Below are 25,064 nucleotides of genomic sequence, written 5' to 3' on the forward strand. Positions count from 1 at the left end.
GCCTCAGGCACCAGTCCCAGCCCACGCACCTGCCCGGGTGACATGCCGGTGCTGTCCACCGCCCGGCCCTCGCGGGTGACCACGCTGAAGCGCACAGCCGTGGTCGTGGCTCTCACGGCCTATGGAGTCCACAAAATCTACCCTCTGGTGCGGCAGTGCCTGGCTCCAGCCAGGGGCCCTCAGGTGCCAAGGGGGGAGCCCACGCAGGAGGCTTCCGGGGCCACAGCAGCCAAAGCTGGCATGAACCGAGTCTTCCTGCAGCGACTCCTGTGGCTCCTGCGGCTGCTGTTCCCCCGGGTCCTGTGCAGGGAGACGGGGCTGCTGGCCCTGCACTCTGCTGCCCTGGTAAGCCGGACTTTCCTGTCGGTGTATGTGGCCCGCCTGGACGGAAGACTGGCCCGCTGCATCGTGCGCAAGGCCCCACGGGCGTTCAGCTGGCAGCTGCTGCAGTGGCTCCTCATCGCCCTCCCTGCCACCTTCATCAACAGTGCCATCCGCTACCTGGAGGGCCAGCTGGCCCTGTCTTTCCGCAGCCGGCTGGTGGCCCATGCCTACAGCCTCTACTTCTCCCAGCAGACCTACTACCGGGTCAGCAACATGGACGGGCGACTTCGCAACCCGGACCAGTCTCTGACAGAGGACGTGGTGGCTTTCGCGGCCTCTGTGGCCCACCTCTACTCCAACCTGACCAAGCCACTCCTGGACGTGGCCGTGACCTCCTACACCTTGCTTCGAGCGGCCCGCTCCCGCGGCGCGGGCACAGCCTGGCCCTCGGCCATTGCCGGCCTCGTGGTGTTCCTCACGGCCAACGTGCTGCGGGCCTTCTCGCCCAAGTTTGGGGAGCTGGTGGCAGAGGAGGCACGGCGGAAGGGAGAGCTGCGGTACATGCACTCTCGTGTGGTGGCCAACTCAGAGGAGATCGCCTTCTATGGGGGCCATGAGGTGGGGCAGTTCGGGTGCTGCGCATGGGAGGCCCAGAGGCGGGCAGCTTAGAGCGGTGGGGAAAGCCCGGGGCTGGCCGGGGCTGGCGCTATAGGTTTGGGTAGGCCACGGGAAGGAGGGGACGGGGTGCGGGGAGTGGACGGGGCCTTTGGTGGCTGCGGACTTAGGTACAGAAATGAAGAAGCGAGGGAGGGTGGGGGGGCGGGGTGCTGCCCTGAGCTGGCTGCCTGCATAGGCTGCAGGCACTTCTGCTTCCTCTCCCCGGCGGCCAGGTTGTCCCCAGCTTAGAGCTGCAGATCCCAGTGCTTTGACATTAGGAGCTCCTGCTCCCACCACTCCCGCAGCCAGCCAGGAGGAGACGCCTGCTGTCTGGGAGCCGGGACCCTGGGATGGGAGCCTCTCCTGGGGCCCTAGGCCCTTTGAAGGCCGGCGTCCAGCAGGGCTGGCCGGCGCGGGGCAGCCAGGCATTATGGGTATGACTCAGCCCAAGCAGAGGTTAACGAGCAGCGCCCAGCGCGGTGGTGGCGGTGGCGGCGGCAGCAGCAGCGGCAGTGCTTGGGGTCAAGGCCGCCAGAGCCATGAGCCCACCCGGCTACTGACCAGTTCAGCCGCCCCCCCCCCCCCCGCAGCCCCAGCTAGGGATGCTGGGTCCAGGCCGCCACCGCGGCGGAACACACTTCCTGCTGGCCCAGCAGCCGCCCTGCCCCAGTGTGGCCGCCCTTCCGCCCGGGTCCCAGGAGCTTAGCTGCCTGGTGGGCTGGGGCCAAGCCGAGGCCGCCCGGGATTGCATCGGGAAAGGTTACTCCAGGCCAGTGCTCCCTTTATCTCGCCTCAGCCCCTCCCTTGTGCCTGGAGTGGCAGCTGCCTCGGGCTGTGCTCTCTGCAACTCGGGTTTCAGTTCCCCGAGTGCTTCTGAGGGGAGGGGCCGATGGCGTGTGTCTCCTGAACGCCTCTCTCCCGCGCTCCTGGGGCTGGTGGCCTTTTGCCCGGGGAATCTTGTCTCTGGCTGCATATCAGGCAGAGAAGCAGCCTTGTCCTTGATTCAAAAAAAAGGAAAAAAAAAAAAGCTTGTCCCTGGAGAGAAGGACAGCCAGGGCGGAGCCAGGCTGCAGATGAGGAGGAAAAGCACCGGCCTTCAGGATAGCCCCCTCTCCCGTCCCCCTTCCTCCCTCGCGCCAGGCCACCACGCCCTGGCAGCCAGTCGTGGCCTGGGGTGAGGTGCTTGGCACGTTCCTTGCAGCTACATTGTCAGCCTGGGCTGGCACGGCTGCCAGCTTCCCAGCTGGATCACCGGGGTTCTCAGGGGAGGCTCCGGGAAAGCTGAGCTGCGGGGGGTAGGGAGTGGTGACAATGATGGCCAGTTCTTTGAAGGACTTGCTCGGGGCTAGCTTCAGGAAACAGCACATTCCTTCACCCAGAGGGTTCGCTTGCCTGGGCGGGAGGGCATCCACGGGCGTCCGTCTGCAGGCTGGCTGTGTAGGTCGTGGCTGGAAAGCTACACTGACACTAGAAAACGTGGGGGTGCTGCTCCCCTCATGCATGGATTGCGTGTCCTTGCAGTGCAGGCATGTGGCCCAGTGCAGTCCCGCTGGCTGACGTCCCTGTGAACACAGGCCTAGGCTCAGACCAACAGCGTGGTGTTCTGGGCCTTTCAGAGCAGACGCTTGTCCGAGTGCACGCACAGGCGCAGGGACAGACACATAGCCTTGAGCCTGCTTCACAACAAAGCAGGCCTTTATAAGTCAGAGCATCCTTACAACGTGGCTCTTCCTGCCTTCACTGCCGCTGCCCCCTTCCCTGCAGAGGTCCCTTTCCCCTCCTGAGGGGGCAGGTGGCGGCCAGGGCAGGAAGGAAATCAGTAGAACAGAGCACAGGGGGCTGCCCACTGCTGAGGCGGCAGAGCCAAGCCGGGGAGCAGGCTCTCCTGGTTTCCGTGGGAAAATGCCTTGCAAGGTTCTCACGCAGAGGAACCGTGGGAAAATAGAGCGCTGATGACCTTCTCTGGGGGGCGCGGTTGTGCCTGAGCGACAGAGGCAGGAGGAAATGGGCTGAGCAGAGGACTGCATGGTGACTGCCACGGGCCGGCAGTGGTCCCAGCTGGAGAGGTGGCACAGAGGGGATGGGAGCTGAGCTGCAGTGTCAGCCAGTCCCTGCCTAACCGTAGCCACCAGCTCTCGGCCTTGCTGGGACCATCAGATGGCATGGTGCATGTGAGTGGCATTGGGAGCTCTCCCCTTTCTCCTCCCACCCCCACCCTGTGCCTGGGAGTTGCCACAAGGCCTCTGGGTGCTTGTCACCCCTGCAGGTGGAGCTGGCACTGCTGCAGCGCTCCTACCAAGACCTGGCCTCGCAGATCCACCTCATCCTGCTGGAACGCCTGTGGTACGTCATGCTGGAGCAGTTCCTCATGAAATACGTGTGGAGCGCCTCGGGCCTGCTCATGGTGGCCGTCCCCATCATCACTGCTACTGGCTACTCGGAATCAGGTGAGAGCCGTACCACGGGGTGCCCAGCCAGCCTGCCGGCCCCTTCTGCAGGGGACACTGAGATCCTGCCGCAGCCTGGCGGCTAGCAGAGGCCAGACTGTCCTTGTAGCTCCTGGGTGCCTTTTGCCCTGCACACAGCTTGCACTCCTGGGGACAACTCAGCCAAGCCCAGCACCACACATGTGCCCTTGCCTGCCTGTCCCTAGCCTTGGCCCAACTTGGAGGTGGGAAGATGCGGGGAGTATGCTGTGTGCATACTCTTCAGCCCAGCCTGGATTTTCCCACCCCTAAAACAGCTCTTGCAGATAGCAGAAGGTGGAAGGCGCGACCTTGAGTCCTTTCAGGGGAGCGGGAAGCCTGTTCTTTTTAAGACTTATTTATTTATTTGAAAGGCAGTGTTACAGAGAGGAAGAGACAGAGAGATTGAGGTCTTCCATCCGCTGGTTCACTGCCCAGATGGTCGCAATGGCTGGAGATGAGATGATCCAAAGCCAGGAGCCAGGAGCTTCTTCCGGGTCTCCCATGCGGGTGCAGGGGCCCAAGGACCTGGGCCATCTTCCACTGCTTTCCTAGGCCACAGCAGAGAGCTGGATTGGAAGAGCAGCCAGGACTAGAACCAGAGTCCATATGGGATGCCGATACTGTAGGCGGCGGCTTCAGCCACTATGCCAGAGCGCTGGCCCTTCACGCTGCTTTTATTCTTGGCTCTGCCTTTATCCTGTCAGTGCATATTTTAACTCACCCACATGTCTACTCATTGCTTCTCTCACCATCCTATTTTTTTATTTTTATTTTATTTTTTATTTTTTAAAGATTTATTTATTTATTTGAAAGAGTTACACAGAGAGAGGAGAGGCAGAGAGAGAGAGAGGCCCTCCATCCACTGGTTCACTCCCCAGTTGGCCGCAACGGCCGGAGCTGCGCCAATCCAAAGCCAGGAGCCAGGAACTTCTTCTGGGTCTCCCATGTGGTGCAGGGGCCCAAGGACGTGGGCCAACCTCCACTGCTTTCCCAGGCCACAGCAGAGAGCTGGATTGGAAGTGGAGCAGCCAGGGCTAGAACCGGTACCCATGTGGGATGCCAGCACTTCAAACCAGGGCATTAACCCACTGTGCCACAGCGCCAGCCCCACCAGCCTATTCTTAAAAAAAAAAAAGGTTTATTTTGAAAGGGAGAGAGAGGGAGAGACAAAGAGACAAAGAGAGATTTTCCATCGACTGGTTCACTCCCCAAATAGCTGGGCCAAGGTGAAGCCGGGAGCTTTTTCTGAGTCTCCCACATGGGTGCAGGGGCCCAAACACTTGGGCCATCTTCCACTGCTTTCCCAGGTGCATTAGCAGGGAGCTGGATTGGAAGTGGAGCAACCAGGACTGCAACAGCACCCTTTTGGGAGGCTGGATTTGTAGGCAGCAGCTTGGCTTCACTGGCTATGTCACACCGCCAGCCCCTTCTCTATCATATCCTTACATATCATTTATTTCTTTTTTAAATAAAAATATTTACTTATTTGAAAGGCAGAGCTACAGAGAAGGCAGAGAGAGACAGAGAGAGAAGTCTTCCATCCGCTGGTTCACTCCCCAATTGGCCGCAACGGCCAGAGCTGTACTGATCCGAAGCCAGGAGCCAGGAGCTTCTTCCTGGTCTCCCCCGTGGGTACAGGGGCCCAAGCACTTGGGCCATCTTCCACTGCCTTTCCAGGCCATAGCAGAGAGCTGGGTCAGAAGTGGAACAGCCGGGACTCGAAGTGGCACCCATGTGGGATGCCACTGCAGACCGGCGCTTTAACCTGCTGCGCCACAGTGCCAGCGTCCTCGTTTCTTTCTTCTGTGTTCAGTTCCTTTATTCCAGGTAGACATCTCTTTCAGCAAGGATTTCATCTTCGGAAATTCTCGATTGTTGTCCAAAAATATCTATTTCATCACTCTTTCCGGGCTAAAGTTTAGTTGGCTGTGCGAATCTAGGTGGACAGTTATTTTCTCCCAGTCCTTTTGACGATATGCATTGTCTCTGGCTCCTCTGGAGCTGTGAGTGTAGTGGTGCCCGCATAGTGACCTGCAGTTTCTCTCTGGGTGCTTTCGGAATTTTCTGTTACTCTTCGCCACTGTGCAGTGTCGCTACCATGTGCTCAGGTGTGGGCTTCGGTTTATCCGTCTTGAGACTGGTTCTATGTCCTTTGAACACGTGTGAATTCAGGCCTCTCCAGGCTAGAATATTTTCAGCCATTAGCCTATAGAAATATCACCTGAGCCTCCTTTTACTCTCTTCCAGAACCCCTGCTAGCCCTTTGCTAACCTTCAGTTTTTCTCCGTCGCCCCCTCCATCTGTCCCGTCTCGTGCTACCTGTTCTGCCCCCTGAGAGAGTTCCTCAGATCTCTTCCTGCTCACCAGGTCACCAGGTCAGCAATTTTCCCTTCAGGCATGTCTGCTTTGAAGACTTTTTACATTTCAGGTACTGTTGGATTCCATTTCAAACAAAAGTCTGAAAGGAGAAATTTTCTTTTTCAAATACAAATTCCACACCGTTTTTGTAAGTCTCTTCTGTCTGTGTCTCTTCAAACAATCCTTTGATGCTGGATGCCTGCTGTTTTTAAAGCTGTATTTATTTATTGGAAAGGCAGAGCAACACAGAGAACTCACCCATCCACTGGTTCACTCCCCACATGGCTGCAACACCCGGGGCTGTGCCGGGCCGAGCCAAAGCCAGGAGCCCAGAACTGCATCTGGGTCTCCCACGTGGCTGGCTGGGGCCCAAGCACTTGAGCTCGCAACTGCTTCCTTCCCAGGTACAGTAACAGGAAGCTTGATGGGAAGCAGAGCAGCCAGGATGCCGACCCGCACTCTGATACAGCCGTGAGCATCCTGAGCGGTGGCTCCGCACCGCACTACAGCAGCCGCTCCTGGGTACCCCATAAGTCATGCGTATTCCCCAACTCTCTCGAGCAGTTTGGTTCTCGGGAGTTCTTGGGCATCTGATGCGCCTTTCTCCTCCGATTTTACTCATGGGGAACCGGTTCCTTGTAGGCTCTGCAGCAGGACTTCCATGAGGATCCGTGTGGCCTCCATGGAGGGTATAATTCCCTGGTGCCTGTTCACTTTGTTTGTGCCAAGCACTCCAGGGGTAATTAACCAGGTGCAGGCCGTGTTCATGTCCAGTTCCCAGCTTGCGCAGTGGGGAGGTGGTTCCTGAGCGTGGAGGTAGTATTCATTTGAGCCCCGGACACGTAATTACAGATTCGTAGGCTGACCTTTTGTTCTATGCACCCAGAACCCCAGCTAAGAGACCGAAGCTCCTGGTCCTCTGTCTGTCTCTGGGGGGAGGGGGTGTCTAAGCCAGCACCCTGATGTTCTTCCAGCACAGCTCTGCGTTAGAGGGACCTCAAGTTTGTGCAGTTGGTGGTGGTCAGAGGGTCTTCAGTCATCGATGTGTTGCTACAGCCTGACTCATTTCACAAACAGAAGTCTCTCTGCTTCTCTCCCTATTTGTGATTTCACCCTGGGCTGCCATACCCTCGCTGTCTGTGTCCCTCTCTGGGCGGCACCCAAGAGGAAGACTGTGGTCTGGAGCATGCTGTTACTTCCACCACGTAGGCCCCCGTGTCAAGGTGGTCTTGGTTCCGGCACAAGTGCCAAAGTCTACGGTTACAGAGCGTGCGGACCAACCCGCAGCTGCAGCCACTTTGTCCGTGGCTAGGCCTGGACACAGCACGGCCTGTCTAGTCCCCCTGAAGGCCAGAGACGTTTTGGAGCCTCTGCTGCGTGAGGCTTTGTAGGCCATTCAAAGAAATAGGAGCTTCTGACCCCACCCTCGTGGCCCTTACATCTGGTTATCTTTGCAAGATGGACAAAGCGCCCATCTCCCTTGCCCGGGCTGTTTTCTGGCTTGCTGGCCTCCTTGTTATTCCCCCAAATACCAGGCATGCTTCTGCCTCGGGGCCTTTGCATGTGCTGCTGGCGCTGCCAGGAACGCTCTTTCCTCTTCCACCCCAGGCACAGCGCCTCCCTTTGACAGAGAGAGCTTTGCTCCCAGGCCCTCTAGGTGTGGCCTGCTGCCTTCCTGCCTGCCTTTTCCCTTTCTCTGCCTTACCGCCCTCCCAAGTGCCGACATCCTGCCTGTGTCGCGGCATCCTGTCTGTGTGACGTCTGTGTCTGGTTTCTCTATCTCTCCCCGACTTTAGACTGTGGAGAGCTGGTTGAGGGCAAGGCTTTTTGTCTGCTGAGGCTGCTGGGAGGAGGCAGGCAGGATTGACACCAGCCTTGTTCTGCTGGCCGGCGAGCCTGCAGGGCCTGGGACGAGGGCGGGGCCTGGAGTTCCCACTCCAGCCCAGCAGCCTTTCCCTGTCACTTGGGGGGCCTTCGCTACCTGCCGACAGAGGACAGTTAGTTCTGTCTTCTGAATGGTGCAGGCTCTTGCCCGGATGCCCTGGGAATCCTGCGGACTCCTTGCTTTGTCCCTAGTTACCTACCGTCCAGCTCTCAAGGCATCCAGAGGGGATGACCAGTGTCCCCCGTGCCTGTTGGGAAAAAAGGCCGAGGACCTTGGACTTTCAGGAGCAAAGCCCCCTGTCTCCTTCCAGCCTGATTCATTGGCCGGGTTTCCCACACAGGGCCCCAGAAGGCACCACAAGGCACCCTGTCCATCCATCCTGTCCCCTGTCTTCCCCACACTATCTGAGTTGACTCCCTGCTGTTCTCCCCACCCTACTCTTGCCGTTAAGCCCGAGGCCCCCACCCCAGGACCCCATTTGCCCCTGGATCATGAACCCTCTCTACTGCCACCCTTGGGCCTCAGTAGTGGGTGCTATTCGCTACCCACATTCCAGAACCATCAGAGTCAGCCTCCTCTTTGCTCTCCTCTGCCATTTCCAGGGAGATTCCTTGTGTTAAAATCTTGCTTCTCTGGGAAGTTCCAAGGGTCAAGGGAGTCAAGGTCATTGACAAGAAAGGCTGATAGACATGACCATGGGGGTCTAGACTTCAACAGCAAATCAGGTTAAGGAGCAGCTCCTGGGAGAGAAAACAGGATGACTGTGGCATGGAGGTCAAGGGCATGGCACCGAGGGAGGCGCAGCCATGGAGGTCAGAAAATCCCCTTTCCAAAGGCAAACAGCTCTGGTGTCAGACGATGAAGTCCAGGCCAAGCCAGGAGGGCTGACCTCACCAGCACGTGACAGAGGGCACGGGTGTTCTAGGCAGAAGGAGCCAGTTGGTGCGTTTTCTGTTTTTGTTTTGTTTTGTTTTAGTGTAGATTTTTACTTCAGGTACAGTGGAGAGCTGTAGGAACAGGGATGGAAGTTTTATTTGTTGGTTGGTTTTAAATTAACGGCTAACCATTGCCTATGTGCCTACAGTGTACACTGTGATTATCTGATGCGCATATACTGTGTAAGTGATCAAATCAGGTAACTAGCATTTCCATCTCCTTAAGCACTTACCATTTCTCTGTGTTGGGGGCTCTGGAAGTCCTCTCGTCTAGTTGTAATAGGAGCTATCTACTAAATCGTTCGGAACTCCCGGTGCCCTGTCGTGCTGGGCGGCATTGGGGCCTCCTCCTCCCTTTAGCCCCCACCCCCAGCCTTCCTAGCTGCTGCTGACCTCCAGGGCGCCAGCTCTTCTGAGTTCCACATATGGGCAAAATCACGGAGTACTTGTCTTTCTGTGCCTGCCTTACTTCACTTAACATAATGGCCTCGAGTTCTAGCCACGTTGCCACAAATGACAGGATTCCATTCTTTTTTAGTGGCTCATTTTTCACATACCATGCACTCCAGCCTTTTGTGCCTGTGATTCAGCAGTTTTTTATATATTCCGAGTTCTGCCGCCTTCCCCACCAAGTCCAGAACCTTTTTATTGCCTAAAAGAAACCCAAGACCCGTTAGCAGCTACCCCCGGTTCCTCCCCTGCCCAGCCCTGACAACTACGGACTTCTTTTCTGTCTCCATGGGTGGGCCTGTCCTGCACATGTCGTATCAGTGGAATCATGTGACATGAGGTCTGTTCTGTCTGGCTTCTGCCCCCGAGCACGGGGGTTTCAAGGTTCATCCATATTTTAAGATGAATCATTTCTTTCCTTTTTATGGCTGAATGATATTCCATTCATCCATTGATGGATGTTTGGGCTGTTTGCCCCGTTCGGGCTACTGTGAACATCCCCACACAAGCTTCTGTAGACACACGTGCCTGCCTCTGCTGCATATCCAGCTTGCTGTGGGATCCCTGGTTCCTGTGGTCCTAGCAGGTGGGAGGAAGCATCGTGTGGTTTTCATTTGCACTTCCCTAATGACAGATCATGCGGCACATCTTTCCATAAGCTAGGGCATTTACCTATCTTCTTTGGCCAAATGTCTATTCAGATATTTTTCCTATTGTTGCTTTCATTTGGTTGCTTTATATGTTTGACAGAGAGAAGGAGAGAGAGCGCGCACACTCTTATCCACTGGTTTACAAACCAGGAGCCAGGAACACAATCCGCGTCTCCTATCACTGAGCCATCCCTGCTGCTGCAGGGTCTGTGCTAGCAGAGTGGAGTTGAAGCTGCAGCCTCGAATCAAATCCAGGCACTCTGATGTGGGACACAAGCACTTTAAGCAGAAGGCTAAACACCCACTAGCTTGCCTGTTGTTTACTGGGGTTGTTTGTTGTTAAGTTGTAAACGTTCCTTATTTATTCTGAATATTACAGCCTTATCACATAGGTGCTTTCCAAATATTTTCCCCTGGTCTGTATGTTCCTTTGTTATGTCCTCGCTGGCGTCCTTTGGTACACAACGATGTTTAGTTCAGTGAGGATCAGTTGGTTCTTTTGTTCCTTGTGATTTCAGTGTCATAGTTCAGAAACCATTGCCATACCTAAGGTTATAAAGCGTCACCCTGTTTTCTTCTGAGAGTTTTGTTTCCTTTATGACTGACTGACTGATCTGAAAGGCAGGGCTATAGAGAGAGGGGGAGAGATCTTCCACCTGCTGGTTCAATCCTCAGATGCTTACGGTGGCCTAGACTGGGCCAGGCTGAAGCCAGAAGCCTGGAACTCCAACCTGGACTCCCACGTGTGTGGCAGGAGCCCAAGCACTTGGGCCGTCTTCCCCTGCCTTCCCAGGTGCATTAGCAGAGAGCTGGATCGGAAGTGGGGCAGCCGGGACAGAAACTGGCCCTCCAGTGTGGGCTTCTGCATCGCTATGCCCCAGAACCACCCCCTCTCTGAGAGTTTCGCGATGTGCGCTCTTCCATGGTGGCCTGTAACCCACTCTGCGCTAGTGTGGAGTGTGAGGTAGGGGTCACTGTCTCGCAGGCTGTCCCAGCACTGTGTGACCTTCCGCTGTCTCTGCCCCTCCCCCCTGCCCGCGTTGTGCTCCGCAGACTCGGAAGCTGTGAAGAAAGCGGCCTTGGCGAAGAAGGAGGAGGAGCTGGTGAGTGAGCGCACAGAGGCGTTCACCATTGCCCGCAACCTGCTCACGGCTGCTGCAGACGCCATCGAGCGGATCATGTCCTCATACAAGGAGGTACCGCGGGCCCAGCCCCCACACTGGCCGTGCCCTTCCCTAAGTAGGCAGCGGCTGAGCCACGGTCACCTTCCCTGCAGGTGACGGAGCTGGCCGGCTACACAGCCCGGGTTCACGAGATGTTCCAGGTATTTGAAGATGTTCAGCACTGTCGTTTCAAGAGGCCTGGGGAACCGGAAGATGCTCAGATCGGGAGTGGGACTGTGGCACGGTCTGGTGTTCGAGTGGACACACCCCTGAAGATCCGAGGTAAGGTTGCCCCCTCCATGCAGAGTGCTTTCTCTTGTCCTGGCTCCTCTTAGCCCCATTCTGCCTCTTGGGCCCCCAGAGACGGCAGAGCTGCCCAGCAGGGTCACTCAGGTCTTCTGCCCTGGCTGGACAGGGCCTCTGGGGAGGGCTTTCTACAGCCTTCCTTCCCAGAGTTGTCTGCCAGCATGGCAGCGCTGGAGAGCAAAAGTAGACTCAGTGCTCCAGGTTCCTGGGGTTCCCAAGGCACAGTACCAGACGCTGGAGGGGGAGGGGACACTGGTTAATTCCCAAAGGCATATTGGGGGTGGGTAAGCCAGGGCCCAGGGAGCAAGGGAGGACATCTGGGGGCTGTGCAGAATGCACTACAGGCCACCGGAATACTGTGTCCTCCTTGCGCTCTCTCTACAGGCCAGGTGGTAGATGTGGAGCAGGGGATCATCTGTGAGAACATCCCCATCATCACGCCCACAGGAGAGGTGGTAGTGGCAAGCCTCAACATCAGGGTAGGTCCACTGGAGCAGGGGCACCTGGCCTGGAAGCGCTAGTGGGCCTGGGCCGAGTGGATGAGGCAGAGGTCCATCCTGGCTGCCTGGCCATCTGCATTTGCAAGCCTCAACCCTTGGCTTCTTGGCTGCCTGTGCTGGCAGTAGCCATTGTCCCCGGATCTACGTGGCAGGTAGGCCGAGGTCAGGGTCACACACCAGCGTGTCTCTGATTATTAGCACTAGGGCAATGGAGTCAGAGTTGATAAAAGGGATTAGCTATTACCAGGGCTGGCCAAGGGTCACCCAAGTGTTTCTGATCTGATCATCACCTGTCCCCCTACACCCTCCCCCCGAAAAGGCAAGACGTGGGGGCTCTGATTCTACTTTACTCACCTGAGCCCCTCTGCTGTGCGCCCTGAGAAGCCCCTGGTGCAGCCTTGCCCACTGGCAAGGCCACAGAAGGGAATCTTTGACAGCTCAGCTGTCCCTGGTCACCTGTGTCCCAGCCACAGTGCTGTAGAGTAAGGGAAGACCGTGGCAGGGGGAGGGGAGAAAGTGAGAGGGAGTTATTCCCTCCTTCTGGAAACCAGAGGTAATTTAGGGGAGCTCGTAGGGCGTCCCCACTCAGGAGGGAGCAGTGATGTATTACAGAGGCCTTCACTTAGCTGTCCCAGGTATAGCAGGGGCCACAAGAAAGGTGGTCCACACACCTGGAGGGAGTGGAGCCACAGGGACACAGGGGTGGGTAGAAGGTGAGCATGGGGGACAGGCCCAAGAGCAGGTTGGAAGCGGGACACACGACTTCACCCCAAACACGGCTGTGATCCCCGTCATCCTGAGCAGTACTCACTTGGCTAGTGGATCCATAGTGACTGAGTCAGTGTCCAGGGGCTGCGGGAACAAAGGGCCAGAGGCCCCGCAGCCTTACCAGCAGCTGGGGGTCCGGGAGCCAGGGGCGGCAGGGCGGGCTCCTTCGGGACTGTGAGGAGAACGTTCTCTGGGCCTCGCTGGCTCCCGGCGCTGCATCCTGAGCCCTCGTGTTCCATGGCCTCCTCCTGACGCACACGGCCGTCCAGAGCCCCCTTCTCCCGAGGCACCAGTGCTTCTGGAGTCGGGGCCCACCTGGCTGCAGCATGACTGCGTGTCAGTCCTGCTCAGTACCTCTGCCACAGCCCTGTTTCCACGTGATGTTTTCTAAATGGCATTCCCAGGTACTGGGAGCTAGGACGTATGAATTGGGGGTGAGGGATACAATCCAACCTGTGACACCGCCCGAGGTAAGCCAGAGGCCGCCCGCGGTGAGCACAACATCGGATCTTGGCAGGGGCCCCCGCAACGTGCTGTGGATCTCCCGGATGCGGAAAGGCACGCGCTGAGAGAGAGGAGGGCCCAGGCAGGAGTAGCAGGGGCGGTGGCAATCTGTGCCCTGCAGTGCCTGCGCTCTCCCGACCCCTCACCCTGCTGGCACGGGCACTAAATGGGGCCTATTAGGAAGGGCCCATGGTCCCTCTGCCCTCTGAGCCCTTCCTCCTACACACTGCCCCACTGCCCTGGCCAGCATTTCCCCAACAGCAGGTGTTTGCATAGCTCCGTGGTAGCTGTGGAGGCAAAGAGGGCCACGGGGAGAGCAGGGATTGGCGGCGTGGGGGGGGGGGGTACCTGAAGTCTAGAAGGGGAAGAAGGGGAGGGGAATGGGCTCCACGGCCACACCCACTCACTCCGCTGTAGCGAGATAGGCCCTCCCTCTCTAGTGCTGGCCAGGCGCTCCGCTCCCCCAGGCCCAGTAGTGCATTACCAAGTGGTCCAGACTGGCTTACCTCGGGCCTCAGGGGAGGGAGCGAGCTGAGGCTGGGAAGGAGACCCCAGGCCGGGTGCCAGGCCTGCATGCCCCCCCGCCCCCCCCCCAGGTGGAGGAAGGCATGCATCTGCTCATCACGGGCCCCAACGGCTGCGGCAAGAGCTCCTTGTTCCGGATCCTTGGTGGGCTGTGGCCCACCTACGGGGGTGTGCTCTACAAGCCCCCGCCCCAGCGCATGTTCTACATCCCGCAGAGGTGAGGAGGCTGCCGGGGGCCCAGTCCCTGTCTCTCCCTTGCCTCCTGCTGCCCGTGCACTGCAGGAAGCAGGAGAGTCACCCCTCAGGAGAGGACCCCAAGATGCTGACCCAGAGCCACAGACGGGCTGCAGCCCAGTTGGCTCGCCTGTGGCTGTCGGATTTGGGAGGGTGTGGCACGTGCTTGCAGATGCATGTGCGGGGTGTACACACGCTGGGGGGCAGGCTGTGCTTGGTGTGCACACGCTGGGGTGGCAGGCTGTGCGGGCTTGGTGGACACGCAGCTTTCCCACAGACCCTACATGTCCGTGGGCTCCTTGCGTGACCAAGTGATCTACCCCGACTCGGTGGAGGACATGCGCAGGAAAGGCTACTCGGAGCAGCACCTGGAAGCCATCCTGGATGTGGTGCACTTGCACCACATCCTGCAGCGGGAAGGAGGTAGGCGGGCAGCACACAAGTGACCCTCGCCCTTTGTCCCAAGACTCGGACATCCCAGCCCCTATCTTGTCTCTCCCTTGGCCCCGGGGCATGAAGATTATCTCTGCACCCAGGAGTCCAAAGTGCTAGGTGCTGCAAAGCTGCGACACAGGTGCCAGGCTCGGAGAGCCCCACCTGTCAAGGAGGACCAAACACGTGGTCCCCAGGGGCATGAGTGCTTGGGCAATGGCAAAGGGCATCCAGCAGACCACTCACCGCACTGGGGTCTCAGCTGAAAGCTGCTGCTCACCTGGGCTGGGGACAGCGGGCAGTGGAGAGCGGCTCACGGAGGAGCACGTGTGACAGCGAGGAGCGTGGGCTTGTCCTCAGCAGGCTGGGACTGGTCAGTTTTGCATTCTAGCAAGGTGCAGTGCGGCGGGTAGCCGGGGAAGAGGCAAGCGAAGGTGTGCGCGGCCTGGGACTGTGGGTGGGGAGGGCAGAGTCAGAGGGGCCTCTGAGAAGAGACTGGCAGGGGGAGGGGCAGGCTGGGGGCAAGCAAAGGTGTCTGATGAAGAAGACTGTGCAGTGTCCATTGTTCTCCGCACCGTGGGTGTCCAGCTGCGGGGACACAGTGGAGGGCGTGGAATTTGCTCAGAGAAATCCGAGCCGCTTCCTGCCCTGCTCGGGCGCGCGATGACCTGGAGCCTGTTCACCTTAGAAGGGGAAGGGCCCAGCCCCTGCCTCTGCCCAGCGTTCAGCAGCGTACCTCCTGCAGGGTAAATCCACGCAGGCAAGTGAGGAAGTCAGCGGCACGCGAGGCTGGGGCTGCTGCCGGCCGAGCCCTCTCCCCACTCTGAAGCTTCTTCCCCAGGGGCCGCTGGCCTGCCCTTAGCACTCGCTCCTGCTGCCCTGGGCGTGGGAGTGCCCCCCGCCGCCTGTCCTGCGTGGCAGGGGTGACATCACAACCTAGCAGGGTCAAGTTCAGCGGCAGGGATGATTCCCGAGTTTCCCCTTCTGTGCTGGAAGTCCCTGGACAGGCTTTTCTGCTACGTCCCGCTGCTGTGTGTGTCCTCCATCTTCAAGGGCCTTCATGGTGCAAATGGGCCATTGCATCTACGCCGCCGATGCAGGCACATAGTCACAGCTCACCACAAGGCGAGCTAGGAAGTGTGACGGTCGTTCTGGGCAGCCACAGGCTGGGAAGGCAGAGCAGACGAGGGAGAGGAGGCGCTGACTGCAGTGCCCCGCAGCTGAATCACCCACTGAGTGGCTCGCTCACGCGGCCCAGCTGAGCCCCGTCCTCTCTGCTGCCCGCTGAACCAAGTGGCGGCTGCTGCTCCGTCAGGGAGGGGCCTGGTAGTCCCGTGAGAGTTTCCTGTGGCTGCCATGGCTTCAGCCACGTGGTGGATCATCTGCTGTCTCTGGAGGCCTGAGGCCTGAGGCCAAGGTTCCTCGTGTGGGCGGTGAGGGAAGAATGCATTCCAGGGCCTGTCCGTGGCGTGGCGGCCACCATCTTCTCCGGGGGTCTGTGCACATTGGCTTCCCTGTACGTGTGTCTCCCAGCCCTCATGTCCCCTGTGTGTGACGACGACACCAGTCGCACTGGCTTGGGCCCACCTTAATGACCTCACTTGAACTTGATCACCTCTGGCAAGCAACCTGCCTCCAAATACGCTCACTCTCTGGTACCAGGGGTTAGATCTCCAATACATCTTTTTGGGGGACCCAATTCTGGTCCCAGCTCTTTCGATCCTGAAAGGGTCCCAGGCCACAAGGACACAGCTTCAGCATTGCCCTTTCTTTGCGCTGAATCGCTGCCCAGCTCCCCAGGCCCCAGGCCCCAGGCCCCGAGCCCCGGGCCCTTGTTGAATCGAGCGGGGTCCCTTGCCCCTTGCCTAGGCTGGGAAGCGGTGTGTGACTGGAAGGACGTCCTCTCGGGAGGAGAGAAGCAGAGGATCGGCATGGCCCGCATGTTCTACCACAAGTGAGTGCTGTGGGCCGTGCCGGCAGCGAGACGAACGCCGGATCGGCTTCCCTCTGCAGCTCTGGGGCTGGGGCGGGGGCTGGGGCTGGGGCTGGGTGGCAGGGGTCAGGCAGCTGACGGGCTGCACCCTCTCCCCACATCCCGGTCCTCACACCCAAGGCCCAAGTACGCGCTCCTGGATGAATGCACCAGCGCCGTAAGCATCGACGTGGAAGGCAAGATCTTCCAGGCGGCCAAGGACGCCGGCATCGCACTGCTGTCCATCACGCACCGGCCCTCCCTGTGGTAGGCACCTCTCCGGGCCTGCAGCTGGAGGCAGGGGGCTACTCCCCGGGAGAGGAGGACCCCTCCCTGGGCCGCCCGCATCCTCGTCTCTCTCCTGGCTAGGAAGTACCACACACACCTGCTCCAGTTTGACGGGGAAGGAGGCTGGAAGTTTGAGAAGCTGGACTCGGCCGCCCGCCTGAGCCTGACCGAGGAGAAGCAGCGGCTGGAGCAGCAGCTGGCCGGCATCCCCAAGATGCAGCGACGCCTCCAGGAGCTGTGCCAGATCCTGGGCGAGGCCGTGACCCCAGGCCAGCTGGCGAACCCCAGCCTCCCGGGCCCTGGGGTCCCCACCTGACGGAGGGCCTGACCACACAGCCCCGAGCCTGTCCCCAAGCTCTCGGATCACATGAAGGAAGCAGAAACACCCCCCACCATCCCCCTTGCCCTCAGCCCGCCCCTGCATGCCTCCCCCATGGCCCCAGCTCCGCCTCCCGCCGCCCTTCCCTGAAGACCCCAGCGAGCCTAGATGCCCCTGCCACCAGCCCACATCCCTCATCCCTCGCCCCGGGGGCTGCTCCCCAATTCCTGGGTCCTGTACTTTTCTCTGGAACAGGGCAGAGGCCTGGGGAGGCCCAGGCCTGAGCCCATTACCTCTTCAGTCCCTCGAAGACTCCATGGTCCATCCCTGTGGCCATCCCCCAGGGTGACCAACCAAGGCTGCTGTCCCACAGGACGCACTTCCTGCCACGGAAGCCAACAGATAGGAACCCTGGTCAGACAGAGCCCCTCGTCTGCACCCTCCCCTCCCCTCCCCTCCCCGCCAGGGGCCCCAAGGAGCCCCGGAGAAGTTGCACAGAGAGCCGGTCCCTCTGTCCCTCCAGCCTAATTTATTGGAGTCTCTGTTTGTAGCCGCGGCAGTTGCCGGCGGGAGCACCTGCCACAAGGGAGGTGGCCACCGCGTTCCCTCCACGTTGCCCTGCCTCAGAGGCCCGTGGCGGCTCCTGTTGCCCGCCTACACTGCCAGCCGCCACTGGGGCCGGGCCAGAGTGAGGGCGCCGTGTTCCCAGCTCAGTGCCAAAGAGGGGTCGGCAGGGGGCACCAGCCCTCACTCCAAAGGGAGACCCCACCGCCATGTGCCTTTCCTGGCCCTCAGCCCTCGGGCTGGGTGCTCCCTCGGTCCCCTCAGTAAAGACTTCTGTGGAAAATGCAGTCCTGCCTCCCAGCCTCAGTGTCTGCTTTGGGGAGAGGGGGAGGGGCAGAAAGGGTGAGTTTAAGGGAAGGAGGCAGCCTAAGCCTCCAGGCCGCTGTGGGGAGATGAATGAGGCCCTGAGCCTGAGCCCACAAGGCCACTTCCTAAGAACTATTGGCTGAGCCCAGTGCTGGGGGCAGGGGACCACTGCAGGCTCCCTGCCCCCCAGGCACCCTCCGACAGAAGCTGCAAAGCAAGGGTGGCTGGGGGGAGCCCCAGGAATGAGGCCAGCAGGCAAGGAGCTGGGAGCTGGCTAAGCTGAGACCCAGGCAGGATGCTCGTGCTTCTAGACCTAGGAAGAGGGCACTGCTTGTGCCAGGCCAGGGGTGAATCAGGAGCAGGATGAGGGGAGGGAGGAGCTGGGCTGGCATGGGCATGGGCAGCTGAGGAGAGCCAGCCCTAGACAGCCAGGCACGGAGGTTCCATGGGCTCAGCGTGCCCCACCTCACTTCACGCCCAAGAGAACTCAGAACAGCCATGCAACCAAACACGGATACATGAATGCCCGTAGCAGCCCAAGCGTCCAGTGACAGCTGAATGGACAGTGTAGGGCATGTCCATGGAACGGGCCATGAGTGAGCCCTGAAATAGCAGGGCTGCACCCTGAAGTCATGCTTGGTGACGTCACACATCCCATGCTGCATTCATGGTTACTGGGGTGGAGGGCGGGGGCAAAGGAAAAGGGACTGCTTAAAGGGTCCAGGGTTGCCTTCTGGGGAGATGCAAGCTACGGAGCCACAGAGCTACGGAGGAGAGGTTGCCCAATACTGTGGATTTGTTGAACACTGCATGGGGTAGTTGAGAAGGAATTTCACCTCAAAAAATAAGTGAAAATAGCCCGCATCTCCCAACTCTGCCACAGTCACATTTCACCAAGAGTTTGAGAGGGGACAAATCATATTCAACCCATGGCAGACGAATAGATGATTGATAGATAGATAGACAGACAGGCAGACAGAGAAACAGCGATGGTAGAGAGAGAGATGGAAGATGGATGTTTGGTAGGTGATAGATTATAGATGAATGAGTATAGATAAATGATAGGGAGATAGGTGATTGATGACAGATGAATAAATCCTTGCTTATAGACAGCTAAATTGCAGATGATTCTAGAAAGAGGGTGGATGATAGATGAGCAGATAAGTGCATATAGATGGCTAGAGGGAGGGAGGGATGAGTGGATGCATGGATAGACGGAGATGAGAGGGCTGTGCATGTGGGGTGTGCGTTATGGCAAAGCAGATGAAGCCACTGCTTGGCAAACCTGCATCCCATTTCAGAGTGCCTGGTTTCAGTCCTGTCTGCTCCGCACTTCAGATCCCACTTCCTGCTAATGTGCATGGCAGGCAGCAGAGGATGGCCCTGCCACCCACATAGGAAACCCAGATGGAGTTCCTGGCTCCTGGGTAGGCCAGGCCGTGCTAAGGAATGAACCAGGGGATGGAAGGTGTGTGTGTGTGTGTGCGTGAGAGAGAGAGAGAGAGAGAGAGAGAGAGAGAGACTCTTCCTTTTGAATAAATAAATCTGTAACAAAAGCCCTTGACAGACGCTAGGTAGGGAAGGGAGAGGAGCCTGTGGCAGAGGAGGCGAGGTGAGGGCCCTGGGCTTTGGCTGGGAGGGCTGGGGCACTGGTGCCCTTGGCCAGGAGGGGCAGCCCCAGGGGAGGGCAGGTCTGAGGGGAAGGTGCAGCTGCCATGAGGCTGGTGTGCAGCGACAGCAGGGCAGGCAGAGCAGCAGCAGGCGTGGGACTCCCGGTATGGACAGCCTGGGGAGAGGTGCTTGGGCTTCCGGTAGGGGGCCGAGAACAGACTGTGCTTTATCTACATTGTGAAGTTAGGATTTGTTCCGGATCCCAGGGGAGGCAGAGAGAAGAGAATACTGGACAAAGTGAGCTTCAGGGGCAAAATCACAAGTAGGATTAAAGAGGTCACTGCACAATGACCACTCATAATGGGGCCATGAATGAGTATAAAACCAAAAGAAAAGGAGCAAAGGAAAAATGAATAAAGTAGTAGATTCTCCACAGTAAATCATACCACCTCTCGCTGGACATGATAGTTCAACCAGACAGAATTAGTGAGAACATGGGAAACACGCGAACAAGCATCCAAAAAGCAGAGGGGACACTTTGTTTTCAGAGTCACTTCGAACATCTGCTGAGATGCCCCACGCCCCGGGCTGCAAAACAAGTCTCAACAGACAGTCAGAGCTTCGCGATCCTCAGCCCCAGTTCTCCAGCCGCAAGAGGAGAAACTGATAGCACGTAAGGGACTCATCCCAGATTTTGCAAATTTAAACTAACTAGCACACTTGCAGGTAATGCATTGGTCCAAGTATTCCAATGAAAATCTGAAAGCGTTTAGAACCGAGCAACAGTGAAAACCCAGCCTAGGAAAGCTGCCGGGGAAGCTTATAGCCTTAAAAGGAGGAAGGCAGACAGCAGCAGAAAGGGCTCCCGACCGCAAGACGCAAGACGCAAGACGGCAGAAGAAGGAACTCAACACAGCCGAAACTCACGAACTCACGAGGATGCGCGAGAAGACAGAGCCTTCGCAGCGCAAGGCGTTGCTTTGAAAGCGGGGAGACGAACGCTCCCCTGGCAAGAATGAAAGCAGAGAAAAACGCAAATAAACAACACCAGGAAGGAAGGGGGGTGGTGGTGGTGTAACTACGGGGAAGCACAGGAGCTTAAACATGGCTTTAGCCCTTATTGCTGCAAACGGCTCTGAAATGGGAGGGAAGGGAGTGCAACTGTGAAAAATGGAAGCTGGAAAACAAGCAGCGGATCAGACTTGCCCTTGGCTCTGACTTTAGAGATCAGAGCCAACTGGAAAAGCGGCGGAAGGCACCAGGGGCCCTGTGAGGCCAGCAGCCAAGGGGAGCAGCCTCAGGAGAGCAAGCCTGCTGGCACCTTGATCTTGGCCTTCCAGCCTGCTGAACTGTCAGACCAGGCATGGCCAGAAAGAAACAACCACGGGGCCGGTGATGTGGCGTAGCAGTAAAGCCGCTGCCTTTGACACAGCGGCGTCCCATGGGGCACCGGTTCTAGTCCTAGCTGCTCTACTTTCGCGAATCATTTAAATAAACAGAAATAATAATAATAAAAGAAGGAGTGACTGCAGACATCCTTGTCTCATTCCAGTTCCGGAAGGGGGAAGGTGGCAGTCACGGCCTGAGAGGCCCATGCAGGGAGGGACCAAGACCTCTGAGCCGCATCCAGAAGCAGCCTCAGCCCCTACCTGAGCTCCCAATCCACGGAAGTGTGAGAACACTGGTGCCTCTCCTCCCGCACGGGCTACACTTAAAGGAAGACTGTTCTCGCTTTCCACTGTTGTACGAAACAGATGCTCAGTGAGTGCTCTTTGCATTTCAGTGTTTTTTTTTTAAGATTTATTTATTTATTTGCAAAGCAGAGTTAGAGAGAGAGAGAGAGAGAGGTCTTCCATCCGCTGGTTCACTCCCCGAATGGCTCCAATGGCTGGAGCTGGGTGGGTCTGAAGCCAGGAGCCAGGAGTTCTGGGTCTCCCACGTGGGTGCAGGGGCCCAAGGACTTGAGCCATCTTCTGCTGCTTTCCCAGGCCACAGCAGGGAACTGGATGGGAAGTGGAGAAGCCGGGACGCGAACTGGCGCCCCTATGGGATGACAGAGTTGCAGGTGGCAAGCTAACCCACTGAGCCACAACGCCAGCCCCTGCCATTCAGTTTTGATGGTGACGAACTCTGATGGCTTGTTTCTTCTGATGAACCCTCAAGCTCACAGACCAGAAACTCAACTCACTGACTTCCCTTCTGGTCCCCCCAGCAGAGCTATGGGGTTCGCCCTCACCACATCCTTCATTGTCTGCCACCAGATCCTCAATGACCATTAACGGAATGAAAGAATGACATCACTTAGGGCTTTTGCACACGCTCACACACGGGCCTGCCTCTTCCCAGCGCTCTTTGCACCAGGACACACACGCTTCCCGCCAACGTATATGAAGCCAGTCTCAAAGAGGTCATTTTGTACCCTAGCACCAACTCCAGGGACTGGAACACACTATCTCCGTGAATCAAGTTCACACACCCACCTCCATGTCTCAGGAAAAGAGATACAAACCAACCAATTTTACCTTTATATGTAATAATCACTTGCCAAAATTGTGTTGGTGGCCTCAGTTATACACTAGCAAAAAGTGTATCAATTCTAGGGGCCGGCGCTGTGGCACAGTGGGTTAATCCTCCACCTGCAGTGCTGGCATCCCATATGGGTGCCAGTTCGAGTCCCGGCTGCTCCACTTCCAATCCAGCTCTCTGCCATGGCCTGGGACAGCAGTAGAAGATGGCCCAAGTCCTTGGGTCCCTGCACCCACGTGGGAGACCTGGAAGAAGCTCCTGGCTTCAGATCAGCACAGCTCTGGCTGTTGTGGCCATCTGGGGAGTGAACCAGCAGATGGAAGACCTTTCTCTGTGTCTCTGCATCTCTCTGTAACTCTCTCTCTCAAATAAATAAATAAAATAGTTTTTTTAAAAGTGTATCAATTCTGCAGTTCAAAACACATTTTTGGATACTTGGGGGGGGGCAGCCAGCAGCAGAGAATTGGAGGCACCAGGGATGAGTGCAGCAGGTTAAGGCCCGCTGGGGACACCAGCATTGTTGAGTCCCGGCTGCTCCATTTCTGAGCCAGCTCCCTGCTTGTGTGCCTTGGAAAGCAGCAGACGACAGCTCAAGTCTCTGCACCCCTGTACCCACACAGGAGACCCAGATGAAGCTCCCGGTTCCTGGCTTCAAAGTGGCCCAACCCCTGCCATTGTGGCCATTTGGGGAGTGAACCAGCAGGTGAAAGAGCTCTCGCTCTCGCTCTCCCTCTCTCTCTCTGCCTTTCAGATAGATGAAAATAAATAAATAAGCACTTAAAAGTGGTGATAGTAAAACGACTTGGAGGCAGCAGTTTCCTCAGAGGCCTTGTGGGGGGGCTGGCTCCCAGCACGTTCCCCCGGGCGCTTCCCGGGGAGGTTGCAACCCAGCTGCTGCCACGGAGCCTGAAGGCAAAACCTCCCCAGGAGGGAGCAGCCTGGGGGCCTGTGTGAGCTGGGGCTCTCCCAGGGCGACCAGCCTTGACGGATGGACAGAGTGTGGGCCACAGTGTTACCAGGGCTGAGAACAGTCACGGGGCGGGGCAGGGGCAGGGGCAGGGGGCAGGAAGAGAGAGGACACAGACAGAAAGACAGATGGCTGCAACCGCTAGGGCTGGGCCAGGCTGAAGCCAGGAGCCTGCAACTCCATCTGGGTCTCCCACGTGGCTGACAGGGGCCCAAGTACTTGGACCATCTTCTGGTACCTGCCCAAGCACATTAACAGGAAACTAGATTGGAAATAGAGCAGCCAAGACTTGAACCGGCAGCTTAACCAGCGCCCCAACACCAGCCCCAGCCTCTGTACACCATTTGTTTTTTCAAGAAAAGAAAAGATTTATTTATTTGTGTGAAAGGCAGTTACAGAGAGGGAGAGGCACAAGTAGAGAGAGAGATCTTCCATCTCAAATGGCCACAGCAGCCAGGGCTGGGCCAGGCCAAAACCAGGAGCTTCTTCCAGGTCTTCTATCTGGGTGGCAGGGGCCCAAATACTTGGGACATCTTCCACTGCTTTCCCAGGCTGTTAGCAGGGAGTTGGATCGGAAATGGAGCAGCCGGGACCACAAGTGAAGCAGCTGAGACTCAAACTGGCGCCCATATGGGATGCCGGCATCACAGGTGGCGGCTTTACCGGCTATGCCACAACACAGCCTCTCCCCCCTGCCGGGCCCCGTTCTTAAATATGAATTTATTTATTTATTTGAAAGGTGGAGTGATGGGGGGTGGGAGAGGATAGAGAGACAGAGAGACAAAGAGATCTTCCGTCTGCTGGTTTATTTCCCAAATGGCCTCAACGACCAGGGCTGGGCTAGGCCTAACCCAGGAGACTGGAGCTCCATCCAGGTTTCCCACGTGTGTGGCAGAGACCCAAGTACTTGGGCCATCTTCTGCTGCCTTCCCAGATAGTATTAGCAGGAAACTAGAGCCGCCAGGACTTGAAGCAGCATTCCGATACAGGATGCTGGCGTCGCAAGTGGCAGCTGAACTCGCTGCACCCCAACACCAGCCTGTGCCCTGCACATCTTGGTCGCTGTTTGAGTATCGTTAACAACACTATATCACGTAGTTCAAGATCCCTGGAAGAGAGGATTCTAAATGTTCTCTTCACAACAAAATGACAAATGAGTGAGGTGACAGATACCTAAGATCTTGAGATGATCATTGCACCCTCACACCACACTGTGCCTTTAAAGATGCCCACGTCTTATTTCTCAATAAAACATAAGGGGTCCGGCGCTGTGGCGTAGCGGGTAAAGCCACCGCCTGCCATGCCGGCATCCCATATGGGCACCAGTTCTAGACCCAGCTGCTCCTCTTCCGATCCAGCTCTCTGCTGTGGCCTGGGAAAGCAGGAGAAGATGGCCCAAGTCCTTGGGCCCCTGCACCTGCATGGGAGACCTGGAAGAAGCTCCTGCCTCCTGGCTTTGGATGGGTGCAGCTCCAGCCATTGCAGCCATCTGGGGAGTGAGCCAGTGGATGGAAGACCTGCCTCTCTGTGCCTCTGCCTCTCTGTAGCTCTGCCTTTCTAATAAATAAATGTTAAAAAAATAAAATAAAATAAAATAAAATAAAATAAAATAAAATAAAACGTAAGGAAGAGTGGTTGTGATGGACCGGGCTGCTGTTGAAAGAGCTGCACCCCCTGCTAACAGGTGGGAGGGATCTGGAAGCTGTTAACTCGGTTGAGGCAGTGCACAGATGCCGGCTGAGATGCAGCCATTGCCAAGGCTATTGTGTGGAAAGTGTGATCACTCACGCTCCAGAAGAGCAGTTGTTGACTTTAAGGTCAATGACGCAGGTGCTGTGGTCTTTGCAGGGCTGTGGTCACTGTGTCCTTGATAGCCATCTTCGCGGTGGGGCCTCACCATGGACGAACATTCCCGGGTACATGATGGTCTTCCGTGTGAGGGCCTGCGCGTTGTCACCAAAGAGCCTCAGGGTGTGCGGGAACTACCCAAGCAGCGCCCTGAGTATGTCCACCCCTTCCACGGGGGCCCCAACACAACACGTGTTCTAACGCGTTCGGCCACTGTCTTTAGGAATGGCGAGACGGGACTTCTGGCGATGCCATTGGGACTCCCCGTGGCTTCTTCCCAATCGCTCTGGAATCTTCTTGTTGTCATGTGCTTTTAACCACATCAGCTTCAGGGGCAGGCATTTCCCTAGTAGTTAAGATGCCCCCTTCCCACACCAGAGTGCCAAGGTTTGGTGTTCGGCTCCGGCTCCTGACTCCGGCTCCTGACTCCAGCTCCCTGCTAATGCAGACCCCGGAAGGCGGCACTGACAGCTCAAGCAGTTGTGTTTCAACCACATGGGAGAC

General features: G+C 57.5%; 1 protein-coding gene across 1 annotated transcript; it reads left to right on the plus strand.

Annotated features, from left to right (window-relative positions):
• Positions 1-42: 42 nt before the first annotated feature.
• On the plus strand, positions 43-16,735 carry ABCD1 (ATP binding cassette subfamily D member 1). Its single transcript, NM_001171362.1, is given in 10 exon segments — positions 43-942; positions 3,248-3,428; positions 10,781-10,923; positions 11,004-11,172; positions 11,581-11,675; positions 13,565-13,710; positions 14,005-14,150; positions 16,029-16,113; positions 16,273-16,398; positions 16,501-16,735. Coding segments are annotated over 10 exon segments (2,226 nt in total).
• The last annotated feature ends 8,329 nt before the right edge of the window (positions 16,736-25,064 follow it).

This window comes from Oryctolagus cuniculus, chromosome X (genome assembly GCF_964237555.1).
Source record: "Oryctolagus cuniculus chromosome X, mOryCun1.1, whole genome shotgun sequence".
Taxonomy (NCBI): Eukaryota; Metazoa; Chordata; class Mammalia; order Lagomorpha; family Leporidae; genus Oryctolagus; species Oryctolagus cuniculus.